We start from the raw sequence: 20587 nt of genomic DNA, 5'->3' as shown, positions 1-20587 counted from the left end.
CTCAGGTTGCATTTCCAAACTGGACTGCAGCTTCTGCAGAACTGGAATTTGATATCTCAACACAGGCAAAACAGCTGCTTGGCTTTCCCCAAAATATCAAATTCTGCAGATGCTACTGTGAAACATCCACTTTAAGTACATAAATCAGGAAATGCAGCCAAGCAGCAGGCAGGAGCAGGACTGCTCAGGCTGCAGCTTCTGCTGCTGCTGAGGCACTCAGCAGTGCCACGATGGTCCCACCAGCCACTAGATGTCCGTCTTGTCCCACCCAAATCAGCCTGGAAAAACTGTCAGGGGAAGAGCTGTGCGTTCAAACAAATTACAGATCAAACTGGGACCAGAGTATTTGTCTTAGAAGTTTCATCTATTGTAGTAAAAAAAATCAAGCTAAACTGTTGGCAGTTTACAGTCAACCCTTTGCTCGCTGCAGTGCTTCAGCATGCAAGGGTTTCCTGCTGTACCCCTGAACCCAGCATGGGGACACATCCACCCTAGACAGCAGCCCAGCCACCCAGCCCTGAACAACATGATGGCTCTGCAGTAACTGTGAAAGTCTCTCAGCAGGGAAAAATACAGAAGTAATTAAAGAGAAAGGTCATGTTCAGCCAGGTATTTTTCTTCAAGGGGCAGAAAGCACACCAAAGCCCAGTCCTCTCAGGGCCCCCCTGTGAGGCCAGGCAGACAGAAGCTCAGCAGGACTGACAGAGAAAGCAGTTTCCAGCTAGTGACTCTCATGCCTCTCCATTGCCACCAATAGTCCTTAATTCACCTCAAACACAAGGAGCCATGGGCTGCATGTCCCTTCTTGCTCAGAGGGGCCATGCAAGGACAGAACTGAGTAACAGGTAAGTGGAAAGGTGTAAAAGGGGCTGCAAGCAATCCCCAGCAAAAACTGCATGCATATGGGTGGGATTAACTTGGCATATGAGCAGGATCACCTCCCTTTTCCTCCCTGCCAGCATGGCTTGGTGCTGGATACTCCTGGACCAAACTGTCCTACAGCCACTCCCATGTACTTGAGCAGGTGGCACTAAAGGAGGCTGGTCTGGCACTTTGAAATGTCAGCAATAGCCAAAAACTGCTCTTGGAGAATCATTACACCTCAACCAAAATTGAACAATATTGTTCAGGCACACTCCCTTGGTTGAGAAGAAGAAAAACTCAAGTCCTATAGCACAGGCTGAAGCCATCTGCAGGCACTCAGGGAGGGGACACAGACAGTAACATGGGAGAGAGTCACAGCTCAACACCCATCTAACAGTCTGAGCTGCCTTCATAGGTTTCTGTAAGATCAGACACGAGGAAAAAGATGTTCAAGGTCAAGATAAAACCTAAGTCATCTGACTCTGAAGCCTTTTTGACTTAGGCAGCCTGTCACCCACAGACAGATGTGTGACAGATCCTAGAGGACACCCTGCCTGCCCCACTGCCAGCAGCCCAAGATGCAGTGGAGGCTCTCACTTGTGCCTCTACAAGAATGGCCCATGGATTCCTGTTATCAGACACTGGGATCAGGTCCACCCCATGTCAATGCTGCTGAACCATGTCCTGTGCTCCAGCAAGAGTATGGATTTGGATTTAGATCCCCATCCTTCAATCAGAGCCTGGCTAAGGGCATCTCTGGCACAGATAAAGGTAGGGACGTCAGAAAAGGGACAATTTAGGATAACACTAGAAGCATCCCTCTTGCCTTGACAAGGTCAAGTCACCCCCTTCTCTCACTCACAGGAGAAAAAATTGCACCTTCCCTGCAAGCAGCCTTCATCCCAGCACTCCTCACCCTCCCCACAGGGAGCCAAGGTTACCCAGAGACATCCCTGTGCTGCTCCATCCCCACGCTGTTATCTGCTACTCAGGCACAGTGAACGTGCTGAACAGCTCCATCACTCTTCTCACAAGGCTTTTCATTCCTCACTGCCTGCTCACTCCTGATCAAAATTCAGTAGCACTGCAGCACTCGCCTGCACTACATTTCTGGACGTAGCAGCCACCGGTGTGCAGCCGAGTTCGGAGGAGGAACAACTGTGGAATTGCAAAGGGAACTGAGATCAACAAAGGTACAAGACTCTTCTGACACCTGACAGCGTTTGAGTGGCTCTTCTTAACCTCTCTCACGCTGGGCTGCAGGTACAGTACAGAATTGCTTCACAGAAAAGCCTTGGATACTCTGTGGCTATTATTTTATAGGGAAAAAGACCAAATCCTGCAGTGGCAGGTAGTGATATAAAATCCCTGAAGAGAAGAATCAGTAATGATTAGGTCCACCCCCTTCCTTCCCAGGAGACACAGACCTTCTGCATTCTGCACCAAAGGGAAGCAATGGAAATTCACAGCAGTGTTCTGAGAGCTCTGGGAACCCAATGCAGAAAAGGACACAGAGCCATTTCAGTCCAGCTAAGAGGGAGTGTGGTCTTGAAACAGAAAAAACCAAAAGGCCAGATCTGCTGTCAAACATCCCCAAGGTCTTGCACTTTACACCAGTTTGTTCAGGGGTTTTTTTTTTGTTATTGTTCTGCCTGTCAGGCAGCAAAAAGTAAGAGACCCTTAGAGAAGCATGAGTCAGGGCTGCTGAAATGATCTATTTACAAGTCACAGCTCCCATACAGAAAGATTAATTAAGATAGAGTCTATGACTCAGTTCCACCTTATACTCTCAGGAATGTCCTGATCCTTTGAATCCCACACACCCCCAGATATTCACATCCAGGCACACAGTAACCTCCCCAGTGGTTGAAGGTAAACCTGCTCCTACATTTGTTTGGTATAAATGCCTGATGCTTGGGCATGCCAACCTGCACTGAGATATCTCACATGTAACACACTGAGCAACAAGCAAGGACAGGTGAGAATACACCTGAGATCCCTGGTTTCAGCAGGACACACTACTGCAATGCCCATAAGCCAGTTTAGCAACAGGGGAGTCCTGGACAGAGTCTATGGTGGTTTCATAGGCAGGCTGGGCACTCTCCTGACACAAGGTGTGCATGGCAAATCCCAGACCAGGAAGCACCCCCATGGAAGAGAGGTAAATAAATATGTATTCCTGGCTGCAGAATTCACCAGACTCACTGAATCTGAATTTTCCTGAAGTGTCCCTCTCATTGCCCCAACAGCACAGCCCCACCACCCTCCTTCATGTCACTTGGCACCTTCAGAACACCTTTCCTTCTTAGCAGACTAAGACACCAAAGAAGAGTTTATGACAGCAGAGGAAACTTGGCATGGTTCAAGACCCCTTCTCAAATCAATCCAACTGCTCTTCCCCCAAACCTCACCTCTCTGCCAGCCCTCGTTTAGTGAGGCCTGAAATGACAATAGGATCAAAAGGTTCCTCTGTCCCAGAGATGGTTATTCCCAAAGGGCCCCCATATCGCTTCAGCTCCACCGTGTAGATAATAGCACCAGTTGTCTCCTGCTCATCTGAAAGAGAAAACAGGAATGCTGAATTATTTTCATTTCCCAAATAAAAGTAGTCATAGGAAAGACTTGCAGCATCTAGAAGCAAAAGCCAAAAGTCTTCAGTGACACTCATACCAAATAGGATTTTAACCTTCCAGACATCACTTAAGGGCAGAATAACAAAAATCAACTATAATCAATTGGAAAGTGGTGACTGGATAGCAGCAGTCCTTATCTTTGTTAGTTTGCACTACCTATTGGGAAATGTCATTACAGTGGACAGGCACCAGTTTGCATCAGGATTTCTGTACCAGAGTTATCTTCATCCTTCCTAATCTTCAATTTGACCAGGTCTTCACACTGCCTTAAAATCTGCACAGCATCCTCCATTGAGCAATTGTCGAGTCGGATGTTATCAATGGCTAACAGCTTGTCTCCCGGCTCCAAGGTGCCAGTTCTACATGGAGAGGAAAAGAAAACTGAGAGTACATTTCTATTTGCCTTTCAGATCCCACAACACATTCAGTTCTGCAGTGGAAATGACAATATAACTTTTTACTATCCTTGATCTTTTCTGGAAAACAACTATGAGCTGAGTCTGGGACACCTGTAATTTTAAAGAGAGGAAGTTTGTGTAGAGGATGTATCCACACAGAACCAGCCAGGAAGATTAGACAAATATCCTGGGTAACCTACAACCCTGAAAATGCCTGATGTTTAGCTGGCAGATATTTTACTCCTTTTGGAAACTCCTGTGTGAGCACTCTTAGAAATAAACCATGCAGACACTAAATTCCTCTGAACACCTAGCTATGAGGTGTTGGGATCAGAGGGCAAGTCAATAAATGGTGAGTTCCTTGCACAGTTCTCCACCAGTAGCCACAATTCACTCACTCTGTTCACCAAAGCAGGAGCTGAGACATGGCAAACTACCTGATGAGCCATAGCACCTCCTGGGATATACGAAGCCCTTTACCACATGCTCTTAAATGCTGAATATCCATCTCCTAGAGACTCAGCAGACATCTAAACCAGTGCCCTGGTCACCTTCTCCATTAGCTCAACTCTATTTGTTTCAATACAGACAGATTTTATTGCAAACCCTGCTGTGATCTAAGAAAAACCTCTAGTGCTAAGATCTTCTTGGATTCTGGAAATATCCAGGACCAAGTGATACTGCTTGGGCTACATTCAACTTCTCTGCCAGACATTCTAACTATCATGGAGGGCCATTTTGCTGTGGGTTTCACAGATGGAAAATCCTGCACTCACCTATGTGCTACACTCCCCTTCTTGATGTCAGAGATGATCAAAGGATCCCCAAGCTTTCTGCTTGCAGCTGCAAAAGAGACACACAAGTACAAAGCCTGGTGTTGAGTTTGCTGTCTGGGGTGGGGATGGTGGATAGTTAAGCAGCCATAAGGAAAGGGGATTTATATTCCCATCACAAAACGAAGCTTCACAGTTGAACTCTGGAAGCCTCTCCAGAAAGAAAGAAAAAAACCAAAAAACAAAAAGAAAAAAAAAATTTCCACAAAGCTTGTCGGTTGCCCTTTGTCCAGGGTTATTTCCTTTGGACTCCTGAAGGAGAGGACATGTGGTATCCAGCAGGAAGAGGTGGCACTGCCATCCCAGCACTGCTGAACGCCCCTCACCACCCCTCACACAGAGGACAAGGGAGACAAAGGCCATGGCTGCAGTCAGAATTAGCCCTGCTGCCTGGAGAGCATCCAGCTCAGCCCCGTTCTCCAAACAAGCATCTCTGTCTTCTTCAAGTAAAGTGGGCTGTGAATTTTTCCAGGTGGAAAATAACCCAGGGAAAAAAGCACAATTTTCCAGCTGGTTCAGCTCTCTAGGGCACTTAATCATACAACCAGATGAATCAGGGGTGGTTTGTGCCAGAGCTGGAAGGGGTGGGTGGTTTTCAACTCTTATCTCCTGGCTGACCCTGATAACTTTTTCAGCCCACAAGATGTGAGTACACATCTCTGGGAGCATTTACATTTTCAAACTTGCCTGCAAGACCTGCTGCTCTCCTGAGATACCCAAGAGAGACTTATGACTCAAACTCCTCCTGACCTCCTTGTCATCCACACGCCAAACATACACCAAGAAAGAGCATCCATTCCACCCTGCATCCTCCCCTCCTGCCTGGCTATGGGAATTGCATTGCCTCATTTAAAGTTGACAGAGCTTCTCATAAAAACTGTGTGGGAAGAAAGAAACTCACAGCCTCTGAACATATCAGGTGCAGGGCAGAGATTAAAATATCTGTGAGGCACGTGGCACCAAACACACAGAGATCCACCTGCCTGAACAGCAGTTAGAGAGCACCCAGAAAGTCAGAGATAGTAAGTGTTTACCAGCCTCTCTGCTCTAGATTTTTCTGTTGTTTACATTCATTTATGATATTTAAAAACATATGTCTAACCCAACACTTTTAAGGATATCCTCTCCCAGAAATAACCAAACCTTCTGTACTAAAGAGAGCAAAAAGACAGCCAAACTCAGTCGTGGCAGGGCTGAGAACCACAGTGAGATCAGACAGCAAAGAGCAGACTGTGACTGATTTTATAATAGTCACAGCAATGTGACTGCTGAATGGTGCAGAGCCTGGAGCAGTTCTTTTCCCCACATCTTACTGGAGCCTGGTACCAGACAGTTTTGGACTGGACACTCATGTTTGTACTTCTGTCTGCAGACCTAAGGGAGGGGGATGTGTTGTGGAGATTCCCAGAGGCTTGTGCCTATATTCAGCCTGTCCACAGCATGGACCAGACTGCAGACAGGATAGCACACAGTGGGCAGAGCTGAGCACTGGGAGTAAGGGTGGGGTTCAGACAAAAACAGGGCAGAAATCCCCATGCTGACTGAGAAAGCCACACACCATGGACAAACAGCACAGGGACTGAGATGTATCACTGTGTAACTATTGCTGTTGCTCCCATTTTCAGTATAGAGCATATATTTGCTGCTGACAGAGGTGTGCAGAGTGTCTGAGCAGCAGTGAGGGGAGACCCTGTGAGCACACCCCAAGCCCTGGGTCAGGTGGCATTGCTGCATGTTTAATCACTCCCTAGCCTGGTTCTGTCAAAACAATCCAGGTTAGCAAAAATACTTTTCACTGCAAGGTTTGTTTACCAGTTTCAAAGCAGAAGCAGTGTGACAGAAAGGGGTTAGGGAGGATGCTAACCTGGCCTGGTGGTGGGCTGGGATGGCCATTTCTAACCTGACCAAGCCACAGCTGAACAATGTGTCCAGTGACCATGAACACCAACAGAGCAAGGAGAGAGTGGAAAAAATAAAAAAAAAATTAAAAGGCAAGTAAGCAATGCCTCGAGCTCTGCAGGCTTTATGTTTATCTCAGCATCCTCCTTGCAAGTCCTGTGACATGTGGGGGGATCCTGCACACACTCAGAGCAGAGAATGAGACCTTGTCTTTCTGAAGCTCCACAGTTGGTGTCAGCACTGAATACAGAACAGATTTTCTTGAGATATGAGTTAAATAGCAGAGCCATATACAACTGCATACAACTGTCCAAATAAACAAAGAACTCAAACTTTCATAAATGGCAGCCCTTTTAAATGAAAAATGTTCTAAATATTCATCACAGAATCATCATAGAATCACTTGGGTTGGAAGGGACTTTAAAGATCATCTAGTTCCACTCATGGAACAGAGACACCTTGCACCAGACCAGGTTGCTTAAAGCCCCACCCAACCTGTCCTTGAACACTTCCAGGGATGGGGGATCATGACATTATGTAATTACCTAATGTAAAATGCAAAGTCTTTATAAAACCATCAAATATGAAGGGTAAGTTAGAGAGACTTAATGAATAACCATGTTCCCTCAAGAGGCATAAGATACAAGGTTAAGATAATGAAATCTCCCAGCACAAAACAGAGGCTTGCTGCTTATTCTAGAAACCTGTAGTTACTGACTCCATTAATTAACCTCTGGCATCCCAAAGCTCTTCCTGGCAGCCCAGCAGAGTGTCCAGATGGGCATCCTGCCTGTCTGCTGGGATCAGGCTGCCCTGAGCACCCCTGAGACCCACATTTCCAACCACCCTGGGCCATTCACACAGGAGGACAATGTCTCTCTGTGCAACAGCTGCGTGTCTGACAGCGAGAGAGCTGCAATTTCACTGAAGGGGTGGCTCAGTAGAGGTCAGAGCTGTTAGATACATGAATCCCTGGTGAGATTTTGAATAGACAATTTCCAATTTGCCTGCAATTAAAACAGCACCAACCTAAAGTACATCATTATTAGGGCTGTGGTCTTTGGCATTAAGACATTTGCACAGATGAGTAAAGCCTCCTTATCATTCATTTATCCTGTTAATGTGGTTATTTCTTTTCAAAGGACATTGTCTTGGGAACTCTATTGCAGGAAAACACCGTTTGGACACTCAGCCTTGCCTCTGGGTTTTGCTTTCCTGTGTGTGAAATGGAGATGGCAGCAAAAGAAGCCAAGGGAAGAGATGGAGGCAGGAGCTGGTGTGCAGAAGCCCATGCTCATCTCAGTAGGAATCCTGACTGTGGCCTCCATCTGTCAGGGCAAGCCACTTCAGGTGGAAACAGACTCTTTTTCAGACACATTTGTATTTTTGGTGAATTTACCAGTAAAAAAGGTAGTTTAAATCTGCTCCAGTGCCCCAGAGAAGGCTCCATAAATCAACAGCTGGTAAAGGTAGAAGTGTGTAGTGGGGAAGAAACTCAAAATGAAAACCCTGCTTGGCAGTGGTGACAGGGCAGTGATAAAAAGGTGAATTGATCAATACTGTTATTTACTTTTATAAATTGCCTTCAGTCTCTCTGCTGGGATTGTGGCTAACTTGGTGTTTACACTGTGATGGATGACAAGGCCAGGAACACATGTCCAGTTTGTGTTTTTAATAGAATGCATAATGACTTGTACTGGTAAATTATTCCCCTCCAAGGAGCACCAGTACATATTTCACAGGCATCAACCTGTTAAAAATGCCCTTCATTACTGACCAAGCCAAAGCAACACTGCCAATGTGTAATTAAAGAAATTGTAATAATGCCATAAGAATGCATTTAAAATAAGAAGCATTTTTAAACTGGAAATAACAAAATCAGAAACCAAACAATCTCAGGACAGCTAAGGAATGATAAGAGGGGAAAAAAGTGAATCAGAATTGATTATAAAGAGCAGCAGTGAGAATCAAATCCTCAGTACCCAACTTTTTCCTCTATCATTCATTAAGTTTAGCAGCAGGTGCATAAATTATCAGTGCCTCCAGCAGGATGCTGCCTCATCACAGATCCTTTTCCTTTCACAATCTCCAGGTAGCAAAACCAGATCAGGCCATCCCACCAGGATAAAAGCAGCAGAGTGAATCAGCTGCAGCGTGAGTGAGGGGGTAGGACAGGTGGCTGCTGAGCTTGCCCCACCTGCAGACACGCCCAGCTGGGATGGTGGCAGGGCACAGGCTAATACAGAGCCAGCAAAACGAGATTTGCTCAGCTCAGAGATCCATCTTCTCACTGGGACAGTGATTACACTGCTTAAGCGACTTAATCGAAGTTATCTATCTACCCAAATTCTGGTTTTATCACCTGCAAGCAGATATACTGCCTGCTCCTTATCTGCAGTGCTTCACACCAAGGGCACAGGAATTGATTTGTTAAGATATATAAAGGTAATTTGATAAACAGGCTATATAAAGCATTAATGCATATCTAAAATTAATGACAATTTCAGTATCTCTTTAAGCAGCAACACCAACACACCTCTACCCTACAATGAATGTCACAACCAGCCCTTGGAGAGGATATTTGAGACAGAAAAAATCCCAAGCTCTCAATACAAAAGGCAATCTTTTGTGCAATCAACTATCATTTTCCAGAGAGTAATAACAAATCTATATCTTATTTTAAGAGGTGAGGTATTGAACGTACAAGAATACATGACTATTAGCCTCTCACTGCTGGAGATTTTAATTTGTAAGGGATTTCAACCTTCAAAGGCATAACTGCATCATTAGAACTGGATGCAGCCAGCAAGATCAGAGCATTTGAGGCACGTGTTCTACTAATGGAGATGATAGTTCAGACTAACAAGGGTCAAATCTTCATCCCTGTGTCAAAACTCTCAGTTTCCTTGTATTTGCATCCTCACCATTCAGAGCCTCTGAGGTCACTGCAAACAAGTAAACTTCAGAGTTCTTGGAGTAAAAAGGAGCATGCTCTGCTCTTCAGCCAGAGTAGTTGTTCCACAAGCAAATGCCTCTCTCTCTGGGGCAGAGGCTGAGAGACTGGAGCATGGAGAAAATGAGTGTTTCACTGGCTTCATGTCCCTTCACTCCTGGACAAAGTGCATGGAGCAGCACGCACATGGCAGCTCCAGTGCTCTGCATTTAGGATATGGAGGAGGCTGAAATTAGGCTTTGGGGCACATAGATCCCTCAGGAGTACAAAGCACTGTCAGTGCTCACCCCTTGGATTTTGTACTCATCCTCTGGGGAATGGAAAGGGAAATAGTGCTATATGCATGTCTTTCCACCATGCATCTTGATTTGCTGTGTCCCTTTGTCACACCATGTTTGAGCAGGTGGACAAAACCCATCTGTGCTCTCTGACCACAACTGGAGACTCATCCAGCCCAAGCCTTCTCTTTGTGGAGAACCTTGAGATCTCTGAGAAGATTAAATGCCTTCAGCAAACATCTGCCCCTCACCAGGAGCAAATACAGCCCCTCTCTGCATGTTCATCCCAGAACTAGAAGCATCTGCCCTCCTCATACACAAATCTCCTGGGTTTTCAGCCCTTTTATGAGCATTTCCAGCAGATTTATGGTTCCTCCTGCAGCCAGCTCCATTACATGAATTCTTCCAACACATCTATCAGGAATCTGCTCTCCCCCCACCACTTAGTCTATCTCCCAATTAGCTCTGAGAGCCTCAGCACAGCAAGAACTTGATCACATTTATTTCTGTGCTGCTCCTCTGATGAGGTCGTAACACTTTCTGCCCATTTAAGAAGGCAGTGGCAAACCTTCCTGGGCAGAGAATTAACTACAGAGAAGCCAGCTGAAGCCAAGAGGTAAAACTCAATGAAAGCAACTCATCTTACATCTGTGGTGTAGCTAGACTACAAAGTGCAAAAATAAACCCAATTCTGTGGCCACAACAGTGCAATGGGTCTTCTACTGACCCCTTCACCTTGTCATCTACTTAAGCTGCTCCTGTTTTACAGAGTAGGGAACAGGAATCCAATGCAAGAGGCCAGTAAACCAAGTCCTCTCCTTTAAAACAGTAGTTACATACTTTTCCATATCAGAAGGAAAGCTGTAAAAGCTGTTTCTAGATCTACACAAGCACTCAAGTCAGCAGAACTGAGAGGGAAGGAACTGAGCAAAATAGAGAAAGGTTATTTTTACCTCTTTTCTTTTGCTGCTTGCATCACACTCCTGCATGCACATCATGTCTCTGCAGGAAGTACTTAACATAAGGCTGCTTGCTTTGGTTTTAATATTGAGACTGGTATATTTATCTGCCTGGTCAGAGGCAAAGTGAAAAAATGATGATCTAATTTGCTAAGGATCATGTGGACATAGGTTTATATACACTAATATATGAAAACAAAATTAGGATTCAGCTTGAATTTCATCCTTGCCACCGCATTTTCTGAGTGTCTTTTTCTCCATTTGTAAATATAATTTTAGCTTTCTCTCAGGAAACAACTGCAATATATTTCAGGTTTATGCATGCACATTACTTAAACAATGACCTACAAACGTATTCAATAATCAAAAAGATCAAATCAATTATAGCATTAAAAAGTTGCTTTGTAGTTGGATAACAGGCATCTATTTAAAACCCAGGGGTCAGCTTCTTTCTATTAGCAGTGATTTCAAAAAAGTGTGTGAAATCTCTTTTTTTTACAAATTTGAAATTAAAATCTTTCCAATATAAAAATGTGTTTGAAGTGTAAATGCATATCTGAAGCAGATCCCATTCAAATAAGACTTCACAAATAAAAACTTATGTTCTTGCCAGCAGCTCCCAGGTTCATTTTACTCTCTAGCCCCAGACACAAACTAAACTTTGAAACTTAATAGGGCCTTGCTTGAGCCAGTTTTTGCAACCAGATGCATTATCCCAGGTTGCTCCCTGAGGCTGGAATGCCGAGGCAGTGGCAGGGCAGCAGGTTGGAGCCAGCACAGTCTGCATCATGCCCTGCTCCCCACCAGTGAAATGCCATTACAGACAGCCTGCTGCTTTCAGAAAGCACTTTGATGTCTTCAGACAGTAATTGCTACCAAGCCAAATGTTAAATACTGTGCTGTTATTTCTCAGGATTGTCCTTGTGGCACAAATAGGGGAAGCTGAGAAGAGGGAGAAGAAATATCACAAGGTGCAAAAGCATCATCCTGTCAGTGTTCCAGTCACTCCTGAGAATCAACCCACTTAGACCAGAATACCTCCAATTAACTCTCTAACTAATGCTGTAAATGTCAAGAGGTAATTACCATAGCTTATCTCTTTTAATAAAACCCAGTTTTCAAGTGTCCCTTGCGACTCCATTCCCCAGACACAGCTGGGTCCCTGCTCCTGAGGGCTTAGACAAGAGATCCCATTACTGCAGTCTCACAAGATGCTCTGTTTCAGATCATTCAGGGTGGCAGACTCTGGGCATGGCAAACCTGAAATGATTCAACTCACTTTACCCAGAAGTGAAAGAGGGATGAGTGATCCAAGACCTGCACGTGTCTGCCATACAGGAAAAATTCACTGCCACAAAGCATAACAACACTCCAAGTTAGCCAGAAATTTGGGATGGATCTGCCTGTATCATCCCCCTACAGCATCCTCTCCAAAGATGCCAAAAGATCTTTAAATGAAAAACTATGCTCAGAAGAGAAACAGATAATTAATCAAGAGTGAGCAGAGAAGAGAGAAAAGAAGGAAAAATGTTTATGTTCTCTCAGTGCACACCAAGCCCTGGCACATGGCTCTCCTCCTGCATGGCTTGAGTTTGTCACTGAAACACTTCCTGGCAAACCCTGGAATTCAAAGTGCCTTCCCCTGTCTCTAAGACCCACCACTCTCTTCATGCTCCTCCTCTTGGCAGTTTCCCCTCTCTACCCTTCAAGCTGTGGGGTTCACCTCTTACTTGCTCTCCTCCCTCCACCTCTTTTTGCAAGGGTCCCACCAGACCCAGACAATTATTTTTTAAAAGAACACAATATAAGTGTGAGCAAGGAAATAAAAATAATATTACCAATTATATAATATAATAAGCTACTACTCTGCACCACAGATCAAGTGATCAGTTGAGGCACATCCTTTCTCCCAACCCTTCATGCAGCTGCTTTTCTCTGCAGCTGCCAGCTCATGGAGGCAGGAACCACACATCTGATTCATTCTGGGATAAATCACGAGCACTGGAGAGCTACAGAAACCCCACATGATCTTATCTCTCTCCTTTGAGTCCTCTAAAATGCCTGTGTGGAAAGCAAAGGCTCTTGCAACTGCTGCTGCAGGTCTGAGCAATACTTACAGCTGATTGTAATTCCAAGCTCTACACCTCTTTTCTTGGGCAATTTAACGTGGAAAGTACCGCTGCTGGGTATGACAGACTCTATAAAGCCAAAAACAAACAAAAAAGAAAAAAAGGAGAAAAGGAGAGTTTTCAGTTGCATAGATGGTTTCTGTGGAACCAAGAAAACAAACCCATAAAGTACTTCTTTTTTGGTTCAAATAAGGTTATCTGAGACCCTGTGGACTTCAGGTTGAAATTTGGATTCTCATTAAAAATACATGCTCTGAACATCAAGTTAAGTGCTCACATCACACTGTATCTCAACACTGAAGCAGCTCTGTCAATGTAAAAGGAAAATGAATTTCTTTTTTAATACAAAGCTGCACTTTACCCCTAGCCTATAGCTTTGGCTCCCTGCTGGCTTCAAGGCCATAAATGAATATAAATATTATCCATATTAATGGGCAAATATTTAAAGTGTGTCCTCTTCATCTACTCCTTAGGCTTATCTCAGCCATGCAAAGAGCACAGAACATTTATGAAAGGATCAGAAGAACCTGCCACCTCAGTGCACGTTAGAGAAAAACAAGAAATGGAGAAGGTCCTCACAGGGTTTCTCACCCTCCTCTGTGAGCCTTGTGAATATGCTCCCTCCTACGGGTTAGCAAGGCAGTGGCAGAGTCCTGCAGGCGGGGAGGAGCAGCAGCTCCTTTGGGGACGTACCTGCGACGTCGAATTCCACCTCCAGCACCACTTTGTTGGTGAGCGCCGCGTCCCGCAGGAGCTGGTTGGCTTCCTCCATGGTCCCGTCCTCCGTGGCAATGCCATTGATGGAAAGGACTCTGTCTCCTACTTGCAGCAGCCCACACCTGCAGTTCACAGTGGGAAAAGAGGGAATGGGAAGAAGGAGACAAGGAAAAAGAGGAAAGGAGGGAAAAAACAGCCCCACAAGCGGCCATGAGTTACTTCTGCCAGGCAAGTTTGTTACAAGACACACAAAGTACTGACATGTTCTGCAGAAGTGTCCCCAAAGAGAAAATAACTCATTTTGCTGTGCCCATCCCAGTGTCCCTGGAAGGGCATAAGGAAGAAAACCTTCGTGGGTTTCTAAAGTTCAAACATACTTTGCTCCTAAATAACCATTTCTAGTCACATTTTTTGCAGCAGCAAAGGGGGGAAAAAAGTAACCCTCACCTTTTTAAAAATCAACACCATGGTTGAGAGATGAGAATGATAAACACAAGAGAATGTCACTTCCTTCCCTATATAACCACAAACAGCTCTTCCTATGCACCTGCACCCTCTGGAACACAAACTAATGGCACTGAAAATTGCAGAAATTCCTCTGCTTAGTTCATGGCAAATACTGAAGCTACAATCCAATAAACTCACCGAAATGCCTCAGCAAATTAGATAATCATTTATCCCTTCTAATTGCATTTCTGGAAGCCAAATGTACAGTGATACTGTTTAACTGCCTTGAAAGGCCAATATTATTCCAGTGTGATGGCCTGACAATATAACCACAACTGACCCTTTGGGGCTCTTGGTTTAGACCCACTTTCTCCAGGAACAGAGATCAGCAGGATTTTTACTTTGGAAGGAGAACATGACAGCAAGGCTACATTGGAGATGTACTGCTACAGCACAGTTTGTCTCTTGGGACCCCCCTGCACTTATAAGCAAGGTGTTTTTCACACATTCCTACATTCAGCATCCTCCCACACTCCCTTTTTTTATACATATACTGCAACACCAGCAAGATGATCCTCCAAGTTATCTTCCACATTATCTCAGTCAGTTTCCACCTGGGCTTGCCCATGGCTCTACAAAAACAAGACTGCAGTATTCCCTGCAACCATAGGAAATTGGTCATCTTCCTTCTCCTCTAGCACTTGTTCACTTTAACTACATCTTTTTAGACTTTCCACTTATATCTGTCCACTACATCTGAGCTTGAGAAACCACTCTTCACCCATCAATAACATGAGCTACAGAGTAGTCCCCAAAAGAGGTTTAGGGTTATGCTTCAAGTCTAAGGTTCCCCTCAAAATGTGGAGTTATTTTACCAGAAAGATTCTCCAGAAGATATTAGTTATCCTGTTTTAAGCCTTCTCTGGAGAATCTTTATTTCCTTCCTGTTTAATGATCAAACACATCTTTGTCTTCTCCTTTCTTTCACAGATACCTCACAGAAGACAGCTTTTTTTTTTTACTAAACTTTCCAGTCACTCTTCATCACTCACACCCAATTCAGTTGTAAGAAAACACAGCACCAAAGCTTCCAGGCACACAAAGGCATCAAAGGCAACAGACTCTTGGCTGTATTATTCACATCCAAACAACAGGATGTATATGAAAGGCCGAGTTATCAAGAAAAAGTACACACATCTGAATTCAAGAAAAATGAACAAGCACAACAGCTTGTGCCAGTGGCCCATCAAAGGTGAGATATGAATAAGTTTGGAGAGAGCCCAGGGAGGTTATTTTACTGCTAGGAAGGAATATTCACACTTCTGCCTGAGTTCATGCCATCCATGGAAACAAGCTGGCTACTTTATGAGATGGAAATTCAGAGTTGTATGTTCAAGGAGACTTGGATTAGGTCAGACAATTCCATGATGTATAAATGAACCCACCTTTGCGAATAAATTACATCAAGTTTAATTACAGTCCTTTACTGGACTTGTGGCTATGCAGCCTCATAGATACACTTAGAAATATCAGCATATAAATACAGAGATGGCATGGAGTACAACAGAGATGACTCCTCTGTCACCTTTTGCAAAGGAGGGATCAACAGCTGCATCACTCAGACATCACTGTCACCTCGAGGTCACACGGGGACACAATCCACTTTGGCACCACTGTTTCAGCCACAAGGGCTGGGAGCTCACAGGATACATTTACACTGCATCAAAGCAAACCTTTGCCACCTTTCCCACCAGAGCTGCTTTCTCCCAAAACAGCCATTTCTCATGTTTCTTCACTCAAGGTTCATTTGCCTGAGTCTTTTACAGCCAACAGCTCTGCTAGGTCAGAGCTATTTTATTTCTTTTATTATTAGCCTCAGTCAATCACAGTTGTTTAAGCCCTGGTCTCACAGGTTTGTAAAAGTTTGTGGTGTGATGCCACAACCTTCTGGCTTCCTTTACCAAATACAAGGAGGCCTGACATGTTTTGTTAACCCTTCAGAATCATGCCAGAGACATCCATCTCCAGCTGTTATGTGTTCTTGCACTGGGAGTGGAGCCTGGGGAGCCAAGGCTCTTGCAGAGCTCTCCTTGGCTCTGCCATGGGATCCTACAAGAATCTTCAGACAGTTTTTCTGAAGAGAAGGCATTTGTCTCAAACATCAGCACCTAAAAAGTGCTTTCAGACTACAGCAGCAGAAGTGTCTTAAAATCAGAAAGAACAGGAGTACAGGCACCTCCTGGAGTGAAAGACAGCCCTATGGATGTGAGTCCATGATGGGAACATCTCCCTGAGGTAGAACAGATTTGCATTTTGCCATGACTCATTCCTTGAGCTTAAAGACAGCAACAGAGCAGCGGAGGTGTCTTGCTCGATACAGAGCAGCACGTATTCAAGCCTTGGGCAGGATATACACTGAAGAGCTCACTCAGCATCATCCACATCTGCATGGTCACTCCAGCTGTGGGGGGAGCAGCTGTGACCGTGGCCACACTGCTGAATGCAGAAACTCATCCATTGTGCCCTTACATGCCCCTGGGCTGACCTGCACACGTCAGACGTGCACATCTGTGTGTCTGTGCACATCTGTGTGTCTGTGCACATCTGTGCCTGCATGTCAGTGGGTGGGTCTGAGCCCCTAATGGATCAAAGCTCTGCTGACAGCTTCAGCCAGCTGCTAAACTTTGCTTTTGCAAACTATTCATACCCGAAAGGCAGAAACACAATGATCAAACAACTGTGTCTGAGCAGAGCTGGAAAACATGTAGCTCAGCAGGAAGCATTGATTTTGGATACCAGGATGGAGAAGTCAGATACTCTCCCTCTGCTGCCAATGACAGCTGAGGGAGGAAGGACACAAAAGCTGTGTGCTTCAAGGCAGCCAAGAGGGGATGTCAGGCTTCTTCCCCTCCCACCCTCTCTGCTGATAATGGGGGCTGAATCACAGTCTCATTCAGAACCCAAAGGCTTCATCATGCACCCTGGAAACCAAACAACAGGTGGGGAGGGAGGTCTATTAGAGGCTATTTGCAGTAAAACAAATCACAAGTTAGACAGGTGAGAATTTTTGCATCAAACCACTTGCCAAAAGCCAGCACAAAGCAGATCATAAATGTGAGGCAGTCCAACATCCTTGAGAAGAGGGTGATGCCATGCTCTTCCCTGGTAGTACTCACACTTGCTGGGCACTCCAGAGGCAGCCTCTCCACAACAATCCATGTGGACTAAGCCAGTGTGGATCATGTACTTGTACAACAGCACATTAAGATCCACAGGTTCTGCAGAGTGTGTGACCATCCAGGTCAGACCCAGGCTGCTAAATCTGATCTCTGTATCCCCAGAGCTCACCTTTTTGGGAAAGAGCAAAAACTACAGGACAAGAAGGAGCACAGCGCACTCCCCTCAGCTGGGAGCCCAGCCTGTCAAGGGGATGAAAATGGCTCTAAAAAGTCTTGGGCTGCAGCTACAACAGAACCTCTGAAAAGCAGGGAATAAGGTATCTTGAATGATGGAGCAAAGAGCTCTGTGAAATAGCAAGAAACAAAAAGTGAAATGAAAACAGAAAACTGCCTTTTTCACTTCACTGCAAACCCAGTGCACTTATCACTTCAAGATGGGAGGAAAGACAGCGTTTTCCTGCCAGCTAGGAAGAGCAGTATGGTTTAGGAAAGAACACAGCAGAGATTTAATCCCCAAATCAAATCCAGGCTGCAAATGCAGAGAGGATTGCTCCCAGTCTCCAGAAAGCAGCAGCCAGAAGAGCGTGAATGCTGCGGGGTGGCAGCGCAAGGGCGAGCAGTGTGTGACACATCAGAGCCAGGCAGGGCTGCACCGCCAGTCACTGCTTTTCCTCCAGGCTTGGCAAGAGGATAAAGCAAAGCCAGGCAGATTTCAGCACATCTCCTCATCCCCTGGGACAGCAGGCTTTGTTGCTGCCTGATTTATAAAAGGAGTTTGGTGCTTTGCAACATGAGCCAAGTTTGCTCACAATAGAGGATAAAAAACTCGTAACGCCATCACCTTAATTTTTAAACCCTGTTTGGAAACAATCAAACAAACAAAAGGCATAACAGGCTTTTGGAATCTCTTCTAACTTGCATCAAGATAGTTCTTTCTCCTGTGCCAGCACCTTGTCACTGTCCCCCTACAAGACACAGGCACCAGGTATTCCTGTTCCACCTTGCCCCTGCACTGGCTGAACAGAGAGGCTGTGACACAGAGACTGGTCTGCACAGCAAGGACTTGCATTTCAATTTGCAGACACTTTCTCTGCCATACAAAGCTACAACTCCCCCATGTGCTTTTTTTCTGGGCTGGCTTGGAGATACCAAACCTTCAGCACATGATGATGGGGCCATCAGAGACTTCTCAAGAAAGGGTCTGCAGCAGGCACTGAGTACTGCCACATTGGTGCACCTTTGACACCCTTAGGGAGGACAGAACACAGTGGTAATCACAGGTGGGAAGAGAAATGAGCACAAGGACATTAAGTTCCAGCCTAACAAAATCAGCACTCCTTTAAACCCCTCAAGAGATCAAGCCATACTAGGACCTGACCAGTTTAAGAACCAAAGCCTGACCAGAAGACACCTAGATTGTAGTGCACAGACACTCGAGCAGACTCTAAATCCAGCCAGCAAGGCTACTGGGAGCAGCTGAACTCCAGGGCTGAGGCTCCATCACTGGAGTCACTTCTCCCAGTCTTCTTAGGGATGATAGGGAGCACTTAATGCTGTTCCTTACACAATGCATTACACAATCAAAAGCAGGAGGGATTAACTGCAGCACCTACCTGCTCCTCAACTAGATCCCTATCTCTGTGGTTCAAAGCCTTGTCTTTATGGCCAGTTTATACAGCTGGGCTCTGCTACAATGAAATCAGCCAGAAAACATTTTGCAGGGGCTACTTATTTATACCTTCCCCTTTTTGCATCTATACAAAAGATTTATCTTTCAAAGAGGAATTAAATAAAAACCAAAGAAAGGGAATGGGAATGGCACTCTCACACAGACACACACTCCCTTCCTCCTCCTCCCAGACCAGCAGCAGCCTGGTGCCAAGACGTTCACCTGGGGTGCGAGGGAGGCCGCGGTCAGCCGACGAGTGCAGAAATGGCAGTGACAGTAAACCATGCCCAGTGAAGAATGGGAGATATTACAAGGATGATAGTAAATATCTAAATGAGCCTCTGAGGAGAGAAAACAAACCAAACCATGAAATGTTCAGTAGCAGCACCATCAGCATCCAAGGGCAAGGTCTCTAACCTCTCTGCCGGGCTGTCAGGCTCTATAAAACGGACGAGAGGTGGGGAAGACAGAGTTTCAGTAGCAAAGATGCCTCCCTGGAGCTGCAGTCCGAAGCCATTCAAAGGGTCTCCCCTGAGGACCACCTCTGTTGTCTCCGTGTGGACTATCTGCCCGCCAGGACCCACCGTGCTGGAGGCCAGCGACACTGAGAGGAGGAGAGAGGCAGAAGGTCAGGGCAGCCATGGCCAACATAACAGCCTGGCTCCACCTTGGTCTGGTGGTGGAGGAGGGAGGCACTGACAGTGCAGGGTCCCAAGGATCCAAGGGAACAGGGAATAGGTAACGAGTGGTTCAACCCTGGCTAACAGCTGACAACAAAGACAACAAGGCAAGCATGCATCCCCCTCCAACCCAGCCTGGCCCAAGGCTGCTCTTACATGAGCTCTTGTGCTCCTTCTTCTTCTGCCTCCTCCTCAGCATGGTGGTGCGGGGGCTCATGGGGTGGGAGCTGCGAGGTAGCGTGTTGGAGTTCTGGCACGGGAATCCCTGCGCGTTCATGGTGGGAGACGAGAAGTTGGCAGCCACCAGAGCTGGGGAAACACAGAGCACATGAGGGGTGTGCAGGGGCTGCACAGTGGGTTCACTCACTGACAGGGTCACCAAACACCTCATGGGTTTGGAGCAGCTCCTCCTTTCCAGCTCCAGGGCTCAAGACCCGAGGAATGTTTGCTTCCCACAGCTTGGACACAGTGCAGTGTGTCCTTTTTGCTATGTTACTGCGACAAGACAAGAAACCTGGGGCAGCTCAGACCCCACTCCTGACAAGAAGTGCATCCACAGATTTTGAAGTAGCCATAATCCTGCTGTTAACAAGCTGTATGGCACCAGGGTCTGAGCTGGATGTGTTGCTGTATCACATTCCTCCACGATACTAGACACCCTTCCCTGTCCCACAGCAACTCATTTCTGCTGTATGAGACCAGGCACAGGGGGTTAGAGGATAGGTTCATGGGTCTGCCCAGCACACTGCTCTTGTCCCAGTCACCAGACCTGTGTGTGCTGGGCTGCAGATACTGAATTTGTACCTCAGCACTGGGCTATGGAAGCAGAACCAGATGACTGAGGAGGAAACAAGTGACAGGTCACACTGTGGATCTGAATATTAAGGAAATGGAGGGGCACAACAAGAATGAGCACAGGCAGGATGAGGGCAATGCCATGCACTGAGGT

The 20587-nt window shown here is 45.8% G+C and overlaps 1 protein-coding gene across 1 annotated transcript in view; it reads right to left on the bottom strand.

Annotated features, from left to right (window-relative positions):
• GRIP2 (glutamate receptor interacting protein 2) overlaps positions 1–20587 on the bottom strand; it is a 243835-nt gene that overhangs the window by 19354 nt on the left and 203894 nt on the right. The window contains exons 11-17 of the mRNA XM_056501729.1: positions 19795–19947; positions 19376–19562; positions 13640–13785; positions 12935–13015; positions 4672–4738; positions 3711–3856; positions 3276–3420 (exon numbers count right to left, since the gene is read on the bottom strand). Coding sequence (XP_056357704.1) covers positions 3276–3420; positions 3711–3856; positions 4672–4738; positions 12935–13015; positions 13640–13785; positions 19376–19562; positions 19795–19947 — 925 coding nt within the window. The remainder of the gene's footprint in view (positions 1–3275; positions 3421–3710; positions 3857–4671; positions 4739–12934; positions 13016–13639; positions 13786–19375; positions 19563–19794; positions 19948–20587) is intronic.

The sequence above is a fragment of the Oenanthe melanoleuca genome, chromosome 12, assembly GCF_029582105.1.
Source record: "Oenanthe melanoleuca isolate GR-GAL-2019-014 chromosome 12, OMel1.0, whole genome shotgun sequence".
NCBI lineage: Eukaryota > Metazoa > Chordata > Aves > Passeriformes > Muscicapidae > Oenanthe > Oenanthe melanoleuca.
The sequence above is the reverse complement of the archived record's forward strand: the minus strand, read 5'-3'. Positions and strand labels throughout refer to the sequence as shown.